Source organism: Biomphalaria glabrata, chromosome 2 (assembly GCF_947242115.1).
Source record: "Biomphalaria glabrata chromosome 2, xgBioGlab47.1, whole genome shotgun sequence".
Classification (NCBI taxonomy): domain Eukaryota; kingdom Metazoa; phylum Mollusca; class Gastropoda; family Planorbidae; genus Biomphalaria; species Biomphalaria glabrata.
The window spans coordinates 16019773-16036650 of NC_074712.1; the positions used below are offsets into that span (position 1 = coordinate 16019773).

A 16878-nucleotide genomic window follows, 5' to 3' on the forward strand; every position below is an offset into this window, starting at 1 on the left:
TAAGCCTTTAGTGCAACCTCTCTTGTCTGCCTTTTGACATAGATTTGATCAACTCACTCTGCCTGTCTGGTACACCCAATCTCGTATCAAGCTGAAATTTCACACAATTATTTCTTGTACCTGACAACACAAGAATCAATTTTTTAAAATTAGTTAATTAACTATTGATAATTAATTATTTTTGTTTGGAATCTCGAACAATGGAAATAAGCTTTACTTGACTGAAGTGGTGGTATACGCTGAGTTAGTTTCCTTCATAGGTCTCCGCTCTAAATTGTAATGAACAATATATAACTTAAATTAACTCTTCTCTAGTCATAAGTACCTCACTATCAGAGTGGTTAGCACGTCTGCCCTCGGAGGCGTGATCGACGAGTTCGAATTTAGGTCTTTCCCACTTTTTTTTTTTGTAAATGCTTTTAAAAACCAATTACGTTTTCCATTTCTTAATAAGAAATCTTTTCTTTTTAAATTGTTTTTACGAAGCGTAAATCAACTCATTCTGTCTGGTAAAAAGCGTTTGTACATGTTATTTCTCTAACACCCTTTCTCGGATCAAGTTGAAACTTTCCACAATTATTCATAGGCGTAGAAAATACATGAAGCTATATGTGTTAACAAATTAGTCAATAATACATGCAGCAATAAATATCAACCAATTAGTAAACTATTTACTGATAATTAATTATTTTGGTTGATACCAACAAGGGAGATTAATCCTTCAGTATTCACAAATATCGCAAAATAGGCAGAGTTTTGTTCCCTTAGATAAACGTACATGATATTTCTCCCATACTCTATCTCGGATCAAGTTGAAGCTGTAACAATTATTTATTGAATAAATTTAAAAATAACCAATTAGTCAATTAATTATTGGTAATTATTTATTTTGTTTGGTATTGGGTAAGGGAAATAACTGCTATTTCACTTTATCTGATAAAATGCAAACGTTACTTCAGAAAAGAAGATGATTACGTCCTACGCGTATATCATTGAGAGATACAGTTGTAAGTTCAGAGTTCTTTCCTTTGGATAAGCATTTGTTTTTTTTTTAAAGATTTTTTTTATTTGCTTGTTTCTTGATATGTTTTAGAGTTGAAGACAAGCAAATTATTAATATTGTTACAATGTATCTATAATTCTAGAACACAATTGCCTCTTGTAGTTCAATTGACAAATCTTATTACGTGTTGGAGATTTTATGAAAATAAAAATACGCATGGGAATAATTCAAATGTACGATAGATAAGCTTTACATTCCAAACTTGAAGCTTCATATGACTGAAGCACACTGCAGGTCTCAAACAATACCAAATATGTTCCCAGGCATTGGATAAGAAGTTCCCGTGGTTGCTCTGCTGTTGCGGAGTTTCTGAGAAGGAAAAAGAACTGGCCAGCGCCGCCGCTGCAGACAAGTCCAAGATGAACCGCATGGACAGCGTCAATAGCACAGCAGTGGGTGGCAACCAGAGTCAGATGAGTGAGGTAGGTTTACGGTTGAATTGTGTAAAATTTTGAGTCCCCCCTTTTTCACTCTTTGTTCTTGTTATTGTTTTTAAATGTTGGTAGAGTTGGTTCAATGTGGTATGCGTTAAACCAGTGTGTATTTAACACTTTTGATACATCTACTGATGAAGTATGTTGTTTGTTTAACTCACAGATCAGTAATCTGGACAGCGATGCTGGAGCAGAAGAAGTAGAACCTGCGCGTGCGGGCATGCGCATGAAACCAGTGGCAGATAAGCCTAGAACTCAGGCTGCCCAGCCCGATAACTCTGCCCTAGTTAAGGACATTATGCAAGCATTGGCTGGAGCAATGGCCAGTGCCCAGGCTGGTCAAGCTGTAAGAATCAAATTCTTACCCTGACATTCTTTTGTCTAATTTTATAAAGCTTTTTTCAACTCTCTCTTTCTATCTGGGTGGAATCATGTAAACCTTGTCTGAGTGGACTCATGTAAACGTTGTCTGGTTGGAATCATGTAAACCTTGTCTGAGTGGAACCATGTACACGTTGTCTGGGTGGAATCATGTAAACCTTGTCTGAGTGGAACCATGTACACGTTGTCTGGTTGGAATCATGTAAACCTTGTCTGAGTGGAATCATTTACACGTTGTCTGAGTGGAATCATGTACACGTTGTCTGAGTGGAATCATGTACACGTTGTCTGGGTGGAATCATGTACACGTTGTCTGGGTGGAATCATTTACACGTTGTCTGAGTGGAATCATGTAAACCTTGTCTGAGTGGAACCATGTACACGTTGTCTGGGTGGAATCATGTAAACGTTGTCTGAGTGGAATCATTTACACGTTGTCTGAGTGGAATCATGTACACGATGTCTGGGTGGAATCATGTACACGTTGTCTGGGTGGAATTATGTAAACCTTGTCTGAGTGGAACCATGTACACGTTGTCTGAGTGGAATCATGTACACGTTGTCTGGTTGGAATCATGTAAACCTTGTCTGAGTGGAACCATGTACACGTTGTCTGAGTGGAATCATGTACACGTTGTCTGGGTGGAATCATGTACACGTTGTCTGGGTGGAATCATGTACACGTTGTCTGAGTGGAACCATGTACACGTTGTCTGGGTGGAATCATGTACACGTTGTCTGGGTGGAATCATTTACACGTTGTCTGAGTGGAATCATGTAAACGTTGTCTGGGTGGAATCTTGTACACGTTGTCTGGGTGGAATCATGTACACGTTGTCTGGGTGGAATCATGTACACGTTGTCTGGGTGGAATCATGTACACGTTGTCTGGGTGGAATCATGTACACGTTGTCTGGGTGGAATCATGTACACGTTGTCTGGGTGGAATCATGTACACGTTGTCTGGGTGGAATCATGTACACGTTGTCTGGGTGGAATCATGTACACGTTGTCTGGGTGGAATCATGTACACGTTGTCTGGGTGGAATCATGTACACGTTGTCTGGGTGGAATCATGTACACGTTGTCTGGGTGGAATCATGTACACGTTGTCTGGGTGGAATCATGTACACGTTGTCTGGGTGGAATCTTGTACATGTTGTCTGAGTGGAACCATGTACACGTTGTCTGGGTGGAATCATGTACATGTTGTCTGGGTGGAATCATGTAAACGTTATTTCTAAATACTTCCATTTCTCGGATCAAGTTAAAACTTTGCACAATTATTTATTGTTGATGACAACACAGGAATCAATAAAAAATACTAACCAATTATTAAATCAATTAGTAGTAATTTATTTATTATGTTTTGTAAAGAGGCAATAGGCCCACTTAGCAAAGGGGGGCCTTGTTAGGTTGTTCGCTAAAATGTTTAAACTAACAATATATATTCTACCTTGGATATTGGATAGTTCAGTGGCTAACAAGTCGGCCTTCCATCACGGAGGCTCCATTTCAAATTCAGACTCAGCAACCTTTTTTAAAATATTGTTTTTGAAAAAAGCTGAGCATTCCATAGGCATACAAGTTTTATTTTTAGGAAAATTAATAAATAAAAATATTTCCAATTGCACAAATTAATTATTGTTAGTCTAGACCTACTAAAAATTAATTACATGATTGATTCAAAATAATTGATGCAATTTGTTTTTAAAAAAGTATTTCATTATATTTTACTTGTTTATTTTCCTAAGTTAGCAATCAGGTCATTAAGCCTGGAAACAAAAGACAAATATTTTACCGTATTGTTTTTAATAATACATAAAACCATATAAACCATACTATTTTAAATGAAACACGAAGAAAAAAACTTCAACTAAAACAGATAGACATACAAATAAACCATTAGAGCATGGGACAGATATTTCAAGTTAGCTAGACAAGAAATAAATTAACAAATTTCGAATCTCCAACACACAAATTGCCGTTTATAATGTATAAGCTTTGAATGTGGTATATATTATGTTGTGTGATATCCTGGTTATAATACTTTCAGGCCCCTTCATACCTCCCTCCACAAGCTTTGGGAGGCGCAGCCCAAGACCCACAAGTACAGCAAATGATTTACGCCATCTCTCAAGGAATGATGGCCAATCAGGTAATGTTGAAACATTGAATTATCTAGTTAATACAAGAAATAGTTTAAAAACCACACAAAAGCTAAGCATACTATTTTTTATGTACAAATACAACCTTTATTTACTCTAGTATCATACAGTATAAAATATTGTACTGAAATGACGTATATAAAACTTGTCAGCTTGGTATATGTTTTTTAAAGATCTATCGAATTTCTGCGCGTTAGTCAAAGTTTTAAAAGTCTTCCGAGACTCCAATCTAGGTTTATGGAATTTTTAAATAAATCCGTGCGTTGTTTGTGTGTGTGTTAAACCATAGAGAAACTAGAAATATATGAGTGAGTTCAAATATTGCACATATTATGAAAAGTGTAATACAACATTCAAACTAAACACTACATCGACTCGTTTTGTGTTACTTTCTAAAGGGTCTACGCATTTGTTGTTTGGTATAAAAATCAAATACCTACACACAAAACGATAAAATATTCTCAGTGATTGCAGCTTCATTGTTTGACATATTTTGACTATAACATTTTTTAAATAAATAAACAGTGACTCAAATTAAATGTAAATTAAAACTCATTTTTTGACAATGTAAATAGATCTTTAAGAAAACCAACTGTTTGCCTTTTCTATCCTAACTTCCTCCAAGGAAATAGCAAGGCCTTCTACTTGGTTATAAAGACAAGTCATTGAAACAAAGTTGTTAGACTCAAAGAAGGTCTGAAAGAAGATGCTGCCCCTGATAATAGCAAGCAGGACTTAGGAAGTACCTTGCTCGTCGCTTAGGGTTTAGAGGAGAGAAATACAGCCAAATGAATCCATTAAATTGTGGGATAGTTATTTCATTAACATTCTAAACAAATGAAAACGAATCAATTTAACTGGCGTCTTCATCTTCTATGTACTTCAAGAGCATAATACTTTTTACAAAACCTATATCAACTGTTTGTCTGTCTGTCTGCCTGGTAAAAAGTGTGTACACGTGATTTCTTAAAAACACATTCTCGGATCAAAGCTGAAACTTTGCACAATTAGGCATTGACATATACAAGACATGAATACATTTTAAAAAGTAACCATTTAGACAATCAATTACTAGTCGACCCACGACGTAGCATACGCCGTTATTTTGCAGGGCCGCCTTAGGCCAATGCAGCCTATGCGAATGCTCCTTGAAATCTCCTGAAATTGCAAAGTATACGAAAAAGTCACGGGAATCTCCGGAAATTATTAAAAATCTTTTGAAAGCTCATGAAGTATATAGACAAAAAATTGTCCATTTGGGGTATCATTCAAAATGGAAAACGCCAAAGCGCGATACATAAAAACGGCATTATGCATTACCCGTAATTGTGTAATCTGGTGAAAGAAGCTTCTCGCGCCTCAAACCAATGAAGAATTACTTGAGGTCAACAATTCTCGTAGGTAGATTGAAACATTGGGTAATTCTTACTATTGATCTATGTAGGAAATAACATTTTTAAGCTATACTGTATGACTTCGCTACACGCAAGGCTCGTAACGTAATTCTGTACGTAATAAAGAACGAATAAAATGCAAAGACGAATTTATTTTCTAATACAAACTCTTAAATTTCACTTACTCTCCGTATCCTTACCAAACTTGGCCCCGCGAAATCCGTTTCACATGAGCCCACAATGGTTGAGTCCGGCCCTACTATTTAGTGACGGGTGAATACAGAGTAGATTACTTGTTCTCCTCCCCCCATCATTCTTTTCGCCGCTAAAACTACGTGTTGTAGAAATACAAAAGAGTGATCTTTCCATGACTTCTTGATCACAATGGTTAAGTCCGGACCTGCTATTTAGTGACGGGTGAATACTTCTTGTTTCCCCCCCCCCTTTTTTTTTCGTAGGGTAACTAGTCCGACTTGCAGAAATAAAAGAGTGATCTTTCCTTTACTTCTTGTCCAAACTCTTGAGCCATGAAGAGAATTAGTAGATAGATAATTTATTATTTTTAGCAACAAGTGAGACTATTCACTGATATGTTTGTTGGGTTTAGTCTCCTTAAATAATTGTTAACTCTATTTCTCCCTCATGCATTCTCCAATCAAGTTGATACTTTATAGTAGCTATGGTCTTACGGTAAATAAGAAAAGACCTAAAAGTAAAAATTGCTTTTATGAAACACCACATGATTGTTTATTACTTTAAAAAGACATAAAAGCTTTGAATTTCATGTTACTATCGCTAATGGTGGTTTTTTATTTTGTAAATTTATTAAATTACACAGGCTCTCTCAACTATTTTTTTATGACGAGCCCTCAAAAAAGTCTTAAGAGGGTAACTAGCATTGTCATTTCTCGGCTTTAGTGTACATCTCAAAGTAAAATGAGTTTTCTGGCAGTATCAATACCGACACTTTCATATTTAGTTTCCCCAATTCTGGTACTAATTGGAAATATTATGAAGGGGAAGTGCAGTGTTATATGTGGCTAAGATATCAGGAACATAATTGTGACAAATCGCTCTTCTACAGCAAGTCTTTTACTCTGTCTGCGCGCTCTGGTATAATCCATCTTAAGGACACGTGAGGGGAGGGCATGCACGTGAAAGTTTGGGCTGTCTTTGATCGCTTAGTAAACACACAGCTCAGCAGCATCAGCTCGCCCTAAATGTCAACTCTTATCCCCTTATTAGGCAGTCAAGTAGTTTATGCGACAGTCACATTAAGATATAGACCTCTGCGTTGTTTTCAAATATCATTATACATTTTTTAAAACATTACTACCATAACTATTACACACTGTTTCAGAGCGTAATTTACTATAGCCAACAGTGTTATATTTCCTCAAGTAATGACGTCTGCACTTAGCATGATTTTTATGTTCCTTCGTCACTTCATACGGGCACAAAACTCCCCAACCGGAACCTGTTCTAATATATCATTGCCCACATTTCATACGGGCACAAAACTCCCCAACCATAACCTGTTCTTATATATCATTGTCCACATTTCATAAGGGCACAAAACTCCCCAACCATAACCTGCTATAATATATCATTGTCCACATTTCATACGGGCACAAAACTCCCCCAACCCTAACCTGTTCTTATATATCATTGTCCACATTTCATGAATTATCTACACCCAGCAATAAATAAATAAAAAATGAATAAATAGTGAGATACAAGACACCTATAGCAAAGACAAACAGACATACACACAAAAAGACTCTCCTGTTTCTCTAGGGATTGAATCATTAAAGAGAGACAAACTGATATAAACTTTTCACATGTAAATTATGAGTGAGTCTGGTGTGAATGCTTATTTTTTTTTTTTTATAGTTAAAATGTTTAGTTTGTTGTAATGTACAAATTGTAAGACAAATTTCCTGATGAATAATAAAGATTATTATTATTATTATTAAAAAATTAATTCGGCGACTGATGCACTAAACAAACAACATTAACAACTTACAGTAGTTTAACTTTGGCTACTTCCCATAAATATAAATGCATCGGTGAACTGCAAATAAATTCATGCAAAACAGACAGCAATGTCTACTGGAAGACTGGCACAGATTAGCATATGCATCCTTTGTTTGGGACCCCTCAACTCAAGAGAACATCAAGTAACTAAAACAAATACAAAATAGAGCAGTGAGATTTATAACAAACAAATATTCACATTTGATAAGAGTAACACCATTAGTAAAATCACTAAACTTTGAGACAGGTTCAGGACAGAAGAATAAAAAGTAAAGTAGCTATAATACATAAAACACTGAATTATATTTTGCATTTTAGAAAAAAACCTAACGAAATACTCAGAAAAACACAAAGATAGAGGCACATTTCTTATTCCATACGCTAGAATGAATTCGTACAAGTGCTCCTTCTTTCCTTGTGCATTAGAGAATAGAATGGGTTGCCAGGAAAACAAGTGACTTAGCAGACTTTAAGTCATTGATTAATTAGCATGCATCAATTGATTGCCACATGAAATGCGTAGAATGAAGTTATCTTCTTTTTTTGAAGTAACGTATGTAATATATAAGATAAGATAAGGAGGAAAAACAGTTAATTATACATGAATACAGCTCGCTATCATATTTAGACAGAAGTCTCTGTATCAACATCTAACCTTTGTGTTTCTGCGTGTCATTTTAGTTGTAGAGATTCCCTGTAAATAATAAGAAATTGATGTACGTAAGGTCAGAACAAAACTTGCAAGCCGACACATTTTTATTACAAAGCTTATATCAACTCACTCTGTCTGGTAAAAAGCTTGTACACGTTATTTCTCCCACGCCCAATCTCGGATCAAGCTGAAATTTTGCACAATTATTTCTTGTAACTGACAAACAAGAATAAAACAAATTAACCAATTAGTAAATTAAATATTGATAATTAATTATTTTCTTTCGTATCGAAAAAAGGAAAGAAATTGCGATTGACAGATATGGTGGTACACGTTCAATTATCCCCTTTATACTAAGTGTAAAGTAAAAGTTTGAAACTAACAATAGATAACTATAAAACCTTTTATTCTCATTAGCACTTCGCTGGCACAGTGGCTAGTGTATCGGCTTGCTTGCGGCCACGATTTCGAATTCAATTCATACAACTTTTTTATTTTATGTAAAATGCATTAGAAAGCGACCACGGTAACATTCACACAAATCCCCCATTATTTCTACTCCTTCTCTTTTGCTTTTTTTTTCCAACTGGTCCACCAGACAAGTGATTTGACCATAGCGCATTCAGCAAGCTACAAGCATGAAATCGTGCTGAACAAAAACATATTTCTAATCCACAGATTTCTTATTATTAATCTTGATTTATTATAAATTTAGTTACATGATTGATTATAAGTAATTGATACAATGACACTTAATATAAGCTTTGTTTTTGAAAAAGTATTTAAAAAAAAGTTTTTCTTGTTTTTTCCATATTGGGGTTTCAATTCTGCTCAGCTCTTTCGTCCACTGAGCGTCAAGTTTCATCCCTCCTATTTTTTCCATACAATCTTAAAAAATGATGATCCCTAAGCTAAACCGGAAGGTGCTTATACATTTTCTTTTTCCTGCTTCTCTTCTGTACCCAGGCACCGCGCCTAGCTCAGACTGGCACAACCTACTCTGGAAGTGGACCCGCTGTCGCTATCAACCTGCCTCCACCTAATGTCGTCACAACGCAGGCTGAGGTCAACGGTGGTCACGTGAACAAAGCCTACCAAGCCGACTGAAACCAACACAGCAGCAATAAGCTCTAGATGATAAACTAAGGACTCAATGAGTAAAGAGAAAGTTTCTCCTGCAGTGTGAACTTGATCTAGAATACACTCTCAAGATGTACATCTTTTTTTTTTCTTCTTTTTTTAAAGAAAGTAAAACATTAGAATCTATAAATCAAAAATATTTTTCGCGGATAGATTGTTCATTAATTCTTGATTTCTAAATATGTAATGCTCGATATTGAGTCATGTCAGGTCTCTAGCTAAGCAAATATTAAACCGTAAAAATTATTTATTATAAGCTTCTTGCTAGGTTATTTTATCTAAACATAGAAAAAAAGTCATTTGGTAAAATTATTTTCAATCTAAATTATTTTGTCAGAGAAGGTTTAGTATTTATTATTTCAGTGTCTCCATGTAGCACATCCTTGACCTAATTTTAACGTACCACATCATTTTCTAATCCCTTCCACTCATATGCACACAACTTTTGTGTATCAAGCAAATCCTATGAACTATACTAAACAACTTTTGTGTATCAAGCAAATCTTATGATCTCAACTAAACTAGTTCCATCATGTGTTATCATGTGTATAACACATCACATATCACCATATTGTCATCTGTGTAGGGCCATATTGTCTGCTACTATGTAAAAGTCTGGTGTGACTGATTTGTTTTACAGGGCCATATATATAGGCCAGTGACAATGATTGTTGATAACATTCTTCTTTTCTTACTTCCTTGTTTCCAACCATATTTACTATTGCGATGATCTCAACCAATAAAAGTCTTGACTGCGCTGTGTCTGTGATTTCGAGTGGGCTCTTTTATGTAGGGTCACGTGATAAGGTCATGTGGCAGCGTAGATGATGGGGTATAGGGTATAACACATAACTTTATTGCTTCTGTAGCCGTTAGTTTAATTTATTGTATGAAATATAATTACATTGATAAGTTTAAGAAATGTATTTAACCCCGCGGAGGGAAAAGGCCTTTTGGGTTCATTAAGCCCACAATCTATCCCATTCCTCTAACCCCCGGCAATCAAACATTCTAAGCTTAAGTTCTGTATTTACAGAGCTTAGTTTCTATAACTACGTTGCTCATTACAAACCCTATTAGATTCGACTTATTTTGTTAAGAATACGTTATTTCAGACCATCAAAAGTATATTGTTGAATGGTGTAACTATGAAACTTCAAAATCCAAAATTAAAAATATTGGAAATATGTTCATGCTTCATTTAATCCTAAATGGAGCATTTGATTTGATAAAAATATTCATTCCAAAATGTGAGCTTAACTCACAAATGAAGGTCTACAATTGTCTGATATTTTTGGATGAAATTCATGGAAGATACTCCACAAATCTGTATTTCCCATGTGTGCACCCAACGTAGAAGTCTTGTTCTGTTTCTCAACCGAAACGACCACACTCTGGGCTAGGTCTGATTCTAAATATACTTTAATCTCACCAGGAATTACCACACTCACTCTTGGCTATGTCTGGCTCTAAATATAGGCTACTTTGATGTAGATCTATCTAGAAATGACCAGATTCCTGGCTAGAGTTGTAGCTTATATTATTTCATCTAAAATATAACATTCCACAATTATTACATGATTATTTCTCCATAAAACGTTTGTAATACCATTGTTCACTGTATATTATAAATGTAATACAAATACATTATATTTGTAATCAATGTTCAGCAAGTTATGATATATTGTGTTCTAAATTACCAGAGATTACTGGCTGTACAGTGTGTGTTCCAAGAATGGAGATAAAAAAAAACACAAACATTGTTAAGAGTGCTGTGATCTGGAAATATAAAAGGGATAGTAAAAAAAAAACCCAGATAAAACCAGATAAATAAGTAACTGGGATATTTATTTTACAAAGAAATTGTAATGACTTTAGATCGCACAGCAAATGAAATAATAGATTTTTTGATTAACAGAAAATTACTATAAATTTGTCTCTAAAATTGTACATACTAAATAAAAACAGCAAGTACGCATTTATTGTGGAAAAAAGATAATATAGTTTATATTATGTATGTAAAAGCAAGGTGTTTTTATAACAAGTTCAGGTAAAATACATAATAGAAAATATTTTTTTAATATAAAATCCAATCATTCTTTTGGTTCGAAGTAGGCCTATGCTTTAGGAGTAAGTTGACCTTATCTTTGTCTACACACGCAGATACTCTCCATAAATTATTTTTATAGTTCAAAGGTTGATTTTTCCTTGCGAACATCTATATATAAATAATTCTCCAAACCACGATGAAAAAGTCATGGAAAGATAACTCTTTTATTTCTGCAAGTCGGACTAGAGTAACCCCACGTAACTTTCGCAGTGACAGAGAGCGTGGCTCAGAAAAAAAAAAGAGAGGAGAGGGGCGTATATTACGCCGAGGGTCGGATTGTATTACTGAAATTGTCTTCCAGTGTTTAATCTATGTCTAGGTAAAGTCAAGAATCTAAAAATAACCTTTATATGGGTCAATGATCATTTGTAATGTCTAGCTAAAAACTTAAAATACCAAAGTGACAATAATAGGGCTGCATGTTATAAAAGCTTACAGTTGTAAAGAAAAGTCTGGCATCAAGTCACTCTGAAGGTTGAACACACAAGTTGTAGTCGCCATTGTGTTAGACTCTAAGTATTGTGTTTAATAATCTATTGTCTTTAAACAAGAGCAACATCTTCAAAAAGATATGAACTGATTTTGTGGACTAATATGTTTATAAAAGCGAATTTGGTAGGTTTAGTTTAAGTTATACAAATTATATATAATAAACAGACACTAATTGAATATTCTAATTAGAAATAGTGATTCATCGTTACATACAATGTTTAACGCAGTAAATCCTTTAACTATAATGGACATTGATATCAGTCTTAGTGGAATGGGAAGGCCCAGAAAAGCAAAGCTAAGATAAGTTAAACAGCTAAGGTAAGCAAAACATTTATGATAATAAACTAAACAGTCAAGTAAGCTAAACATGTACGATAAGTGTAAACAAATGAAATTATGAAATGTACATTTTCCTGACTAGTATTTAGTTTACTAAATATCTTTGTGTGGTTTAAATTACAAAACTGGTTAGGATAAGTAGTAGAGTGAGGATCAAGGCAATGTTTGACTCAACATCAGTAGTAGCGTGAGGATCATTACAATGTTTGGCTCAATATTAGTAGTATCGTGAGGATCATGGCAATGTTTGGCTCAATATTAGTAGTATCGTGAGGATCATGGCTATGTTTGGCTCAATATTAGTAGTATCGTGAGGATCATGGCAATGTTTGGCTCAATATTAGTAGTAGCGTGAGGATCATGGCAATGTTTGGCTCAATATTAGTAGTAGCGTGAGGATCATGGCAATGTTTGGCTCAATATTAGTAGTATCGTGAGGATCATGGCAATGTTTGGCTCAATATTAGTAGTAGCGTGAGGATCATGGCAATGTTTGGCTCAATATTAGTAGTAGCGTGAGGATCATGGCAATGTTTGGCTCAATATTAGTAGTATCGTGAGGATCATGGCTATGTTTGGCTCAATATTAGTAGTAGCGTGAGGATCATGGCTATGTTTGGCTCAATATTAGTAGTATCGTGAGGATCATGGCAATGTTTGGCTCAACAATAGTAGTATCGTGGGGATCATGGCAATGTTTGGCTCAACATCAGTAGTAGCGTGAGGATCATGGCAATGTTTGGCTCAACATTAGTAGTAGCGTGAGGATATTAGCAATGTTTGGCTCAACATTAGTAGTAGCGTGAGGATATTGGCTATATTTGGCTCAACATCAGTAGTAGGGTGAGGATCATGGCAATGTTTGGCTCAACAATAGTAGTATCGTGAGGCTCATGGCAATGTTTGACTCAACATCAGTAGTAGCGTGAGGATCAAGGCAATGTTTGGCTCAACAATAGTAGTATCGTGGGGATCATGGCAATGTTTGGCTCAACAATAGTAGTATCGTGAGGATCATGGCAATGTTTGGCTCAACATCAGTAGTAGCATGAGGATCATGGCAATGTTTGACTCAACATCAGTAGTAGCGTGAGGATCATGGCAATGTTTGGCTCAACATCAGTAGTAGCGTGAGGATCATGGCAATGATTGGCTCAACAATAGTAGTATCGTGAGGATCATGGCAATGTTTGGCTCAACATCAGTAGTAGCGTGAGGATCATGGCAATGTTTTACTCAACATCAGTAGTAGCGTGAGGATAATGGCAATGTTTGGCTCAACAATAGTAGTATCGTGAGGATCATGGCAATGTTTGGCTCAACATCAGTAGTAGCGTGAGGATCATGGCAATGTTTGACTCAACATCAGTAGTAGCGTGAGGATCATGGCAATGTTTGGCTCAACATCAGTAGTAGCGTGAGGATCATGGCAATGATTGGCTCAACAATAGTAGTATCGTGAGGATCATGGCAATGTTTGACTCAACATCAGTAGTAGCGTGAGGATCATGGCAATGTTTTACTCAACATCAGTAGTAGCGTGAAGATCATGGCAATGTTTGACTCAACATCAGTAGTAGCGTGAGGATCATGGCAATGTTTGGCTCAACAATAGTAGTATCGTGAGGATCATGGCAATGTTTGGCTCAACAATAGTAGTATCGTGGGGATCATGGCAATGTTTGGCTCAACATCAGTAGTAGCGTGAGGATAATGGCTATGTTTGGCTCAACATTAATAGTAGCGTGAGGATCATGGCAATGTTTGGCTCAACATCAGTAGTAGCGTGAGGATAATGGCTATGTTTGGCTCAACAATAGTAGTATCGTGGGGATCATGGCAATGTTTGGCTCAACATCAGTAGTAGCGTGAGGATCATGGCAATGTTTGGCTCAACATTAGTAGTAGCGTGAGGATCATGGCAATGTTTGGCTCAACAATAGTAGTATCGTGAGGATCATGGCAATGTTTGGCTCAACAATAGTAGTATCGTGAGGATCATGGCAAAGTTTGACTCAACATCAGTAGTAGCGTGAGGATCATGGCAATGTTTGGCTCAACAATAGTAGTATCGTGAGGATCATGGCAATGTTTGGCTCAACAATAGTAGTATCGTGAGGATCATGGCAATGTTTGGCTCAACAATAGTAGTATCGTGGGGATCATGGCAATGTTTGGCTCAACATCAGTAGTAGCGTGAGGATAATGGCTATGTTTTGCTCAACATTAATAGTAGCGTGAGTATAATGGCTATGTTTGGCTCAATATTAGTAGTATCGTGAGGATCATAGTAGTAGCGTGAGGATCATGGCAATGTTTGGCTCAATATTTGGCTTAGAAATGTAGTGCAACTGCAATAGTGTGTACTCAACTTAGTGATAGAGTCAACTGAAAGGTAAAGTTGTCAAGGTTTTATAGAAATTAGAATCTCAACTAAAGTAAAATAGAAACAATGAACACGTATACAGACTGGGAGAATGAGTTCCACTCATCGTAAATTCCTCTCTGGAAGAGATGAAGAATTGGTAGAGATTTGTAATATCCCCAAAAACGAAGGTTCTCACCTTAACTCTCTGGAAAAGGATCCATATTTTAATCTTTTTTTTTACTGCTTTAATATATCACATCTTCCAGCCTTACGTCATGCTCAGTGCTCTAGGGTCCAATCTCTTTTGTGGACCAGTGAGGGCAGGGGGATCTATGGTAGAAGGTTCCTTGCTGCCTTTGGGCGCTGAGCAAACATAACTCTGCTTGAGACGGGATTCGAACTCCAGCCTTCTCATTCGGTAGCCAAGCCAAACAGTTTTGGCCTCTCAGCCACACATTCCACATGATCAATGATTAATCGGATTAGGATACAACAGAATGATACAGCACAAGTTCTGTGAGATGAAAATTGGAACTAACATGCCCCTGAGGAGTGTTACAGAACAATGCCGACCATGTCCTACTGAGACCAATCGTTTTAGAAGGCCTGACCTTTTATGTGGCAACGGGCTATCGGTCCAAAGTGCCCACACGTTGTGACGTCGCAGGTAGTGTAGAGGTCTTCTATAACGATTGGTCACGGTCCTCCAAAGCTGCATTATATCGAGAGACATGATTAAGAGTCAGACCCGAAAACACATAAGAAAAACTGTTCGAAGAGCTGCCTGGAAACAACTACGCTGTTCATCTTAGACAGAAGATGGGTTATTGGAACCCTCCAAGAGGATTATAATGATTATACTAAGGCAATGTCTTAGATAATTGTCTTAAATAATTGATAGAATTAGAATAATTTGTTACCATGCAGATAAATTTAATATTATTCATTTAAAAATGTTTTCTATTTGCCTGCTTGTGGTTCTACAGAACCATTGACAATGTATGCTTACACGCACACATTCCCTAGATCCATAGTTTCCATTTCTGCTTTTAGATAATTCAAGTTTTACTCGGATCTCCATTGCTGGTTCGACCAGAGACAACTCCAGGTTAGTTACGAATATCCGTTTATAATTGGCAATAGGCTTAGAAACCGAAAATATCTCGAATATGTCATCTTTTTTATACATACAAGCAGGGCTGGCCTTAGGCAACTGCAACCTATGAGGTCGCAGTGGGCCCCCGAAATTTCATAGGTCCCGCAATAATTCTAGGTGTAAATAATTAAATAAAACCATTATAACTTATATACAATAATAGGGGCTCCGCGACCTCCTGATTTTCCAGGGCCTCCTGTAAATCTCCTGTAATTGCAAAATATACGAAAAAGTCTTGGAAATCTGAAATTAAAAAAAACAAAATCTGCTATATTTAACATTCTACATCGTCGAATTCACAGAATTCGTTTAAAAATTCCCACGCGGACTGTATAGAAGAAATAATAATTTATTTTCACACTTATTGTTTCCTCAGTTATGTAGAGTAGACAGAGTAGACAGTCTGCAATATTTATTTTTTTTTTTTGGTGTTGTGTACTATATTGGCAGGGGAGAGAAGAAAAGCCAATTTTATGAAAAGCGTGTCAGGAGGTCGATAGCGGGAATGCCTTGCCAAAAGCGTGACGTCTGGTCACCTTACAGTTGATTAATTATCTCATCTTATGATATACTCTAAAGAACACTCGTGAGGTCGCTTTTTTTAGAAGAGAGACTAATTATTGTGATGTATAATTCTGTTGGACTAGGCCTAATCAAGTACAGTTGGAATACAAATTATATCATAGTGTATCCCGCCCTACCAAAGTAGCCATTACTTATTAAAAAGACAAAAAAACAAAAAACAAAAAAAAAAAACAGAGCTTTCGAAGACAAACATTGTTTTTTTTTGTTTGTTTTTCTAGCTTCGTGTAGTCCTGGCTTTGCTTTGAACGGAAGTTGTGTGGAATGTAAGCAAGGCTATTGGAACAATGGTAACGCTTCCATGGGATTTGAACCTTGTCAGAAGTGCCCAGACAATCTGACAACAGAAAGCACTGGAGCTACAGATGCTGAAAATTGCTCGATCAGTGAGATTTGTTTAAACCATTCTTGTTTAGCTGTGCGTAGAAGTATTCATGTAAAACACTCTGTACTTACTCTTCATCTGTTACTTGTATTCATGTAAAACACACTGTACTTACTCTTCAGCTGTTACTTGTATTCATGTAAAACACACTGTACTTACTCTTCATCTGTTACTTGT

The 16878-nt window shown here is 36.2% G+C and overlaps 1 protein-coding gene across 1 annotated transcript in view; it reads left to right on the forward strand.

Moving 5' to 3' along the window:
* The window catches only part of LOC106069120 (rhodopsin-like), a 28831-nt gene extending 12234 nt beyond the window's left edge, over positions 1 to 16597 (forward strand). Inside the window, exons 7-12 of the mRNA XM_056019366.1 lie at positions 1327 to 1485; positions 1661 to 1843; positions 3935 to 4036; positions 9096 to 10101; positions 15632 to 15686; positions 16538 to 16597. Of these exons, the coding sequence (XP_055875341.1) occupies positions 1327 to 1485; positions 1661 to 1843; positions 3935 to 4036; positions 9096 to 9236 (585 nt within the window). The 3' untranslated portion in view covers positions 9237 to 10101; positions 15632 to 15686; positions 16538 to 16597. The remainder of the gene's footprint in view (positions 1 to 1326; positions 1486 to 1660; positions 1844 to 3934; positions 4037 to 9095; positions 10102 to 15631; positions 15687 to 16537) is intronic.
* Positions 16598 to 16878: the final 281 nt, after the last annotated feature.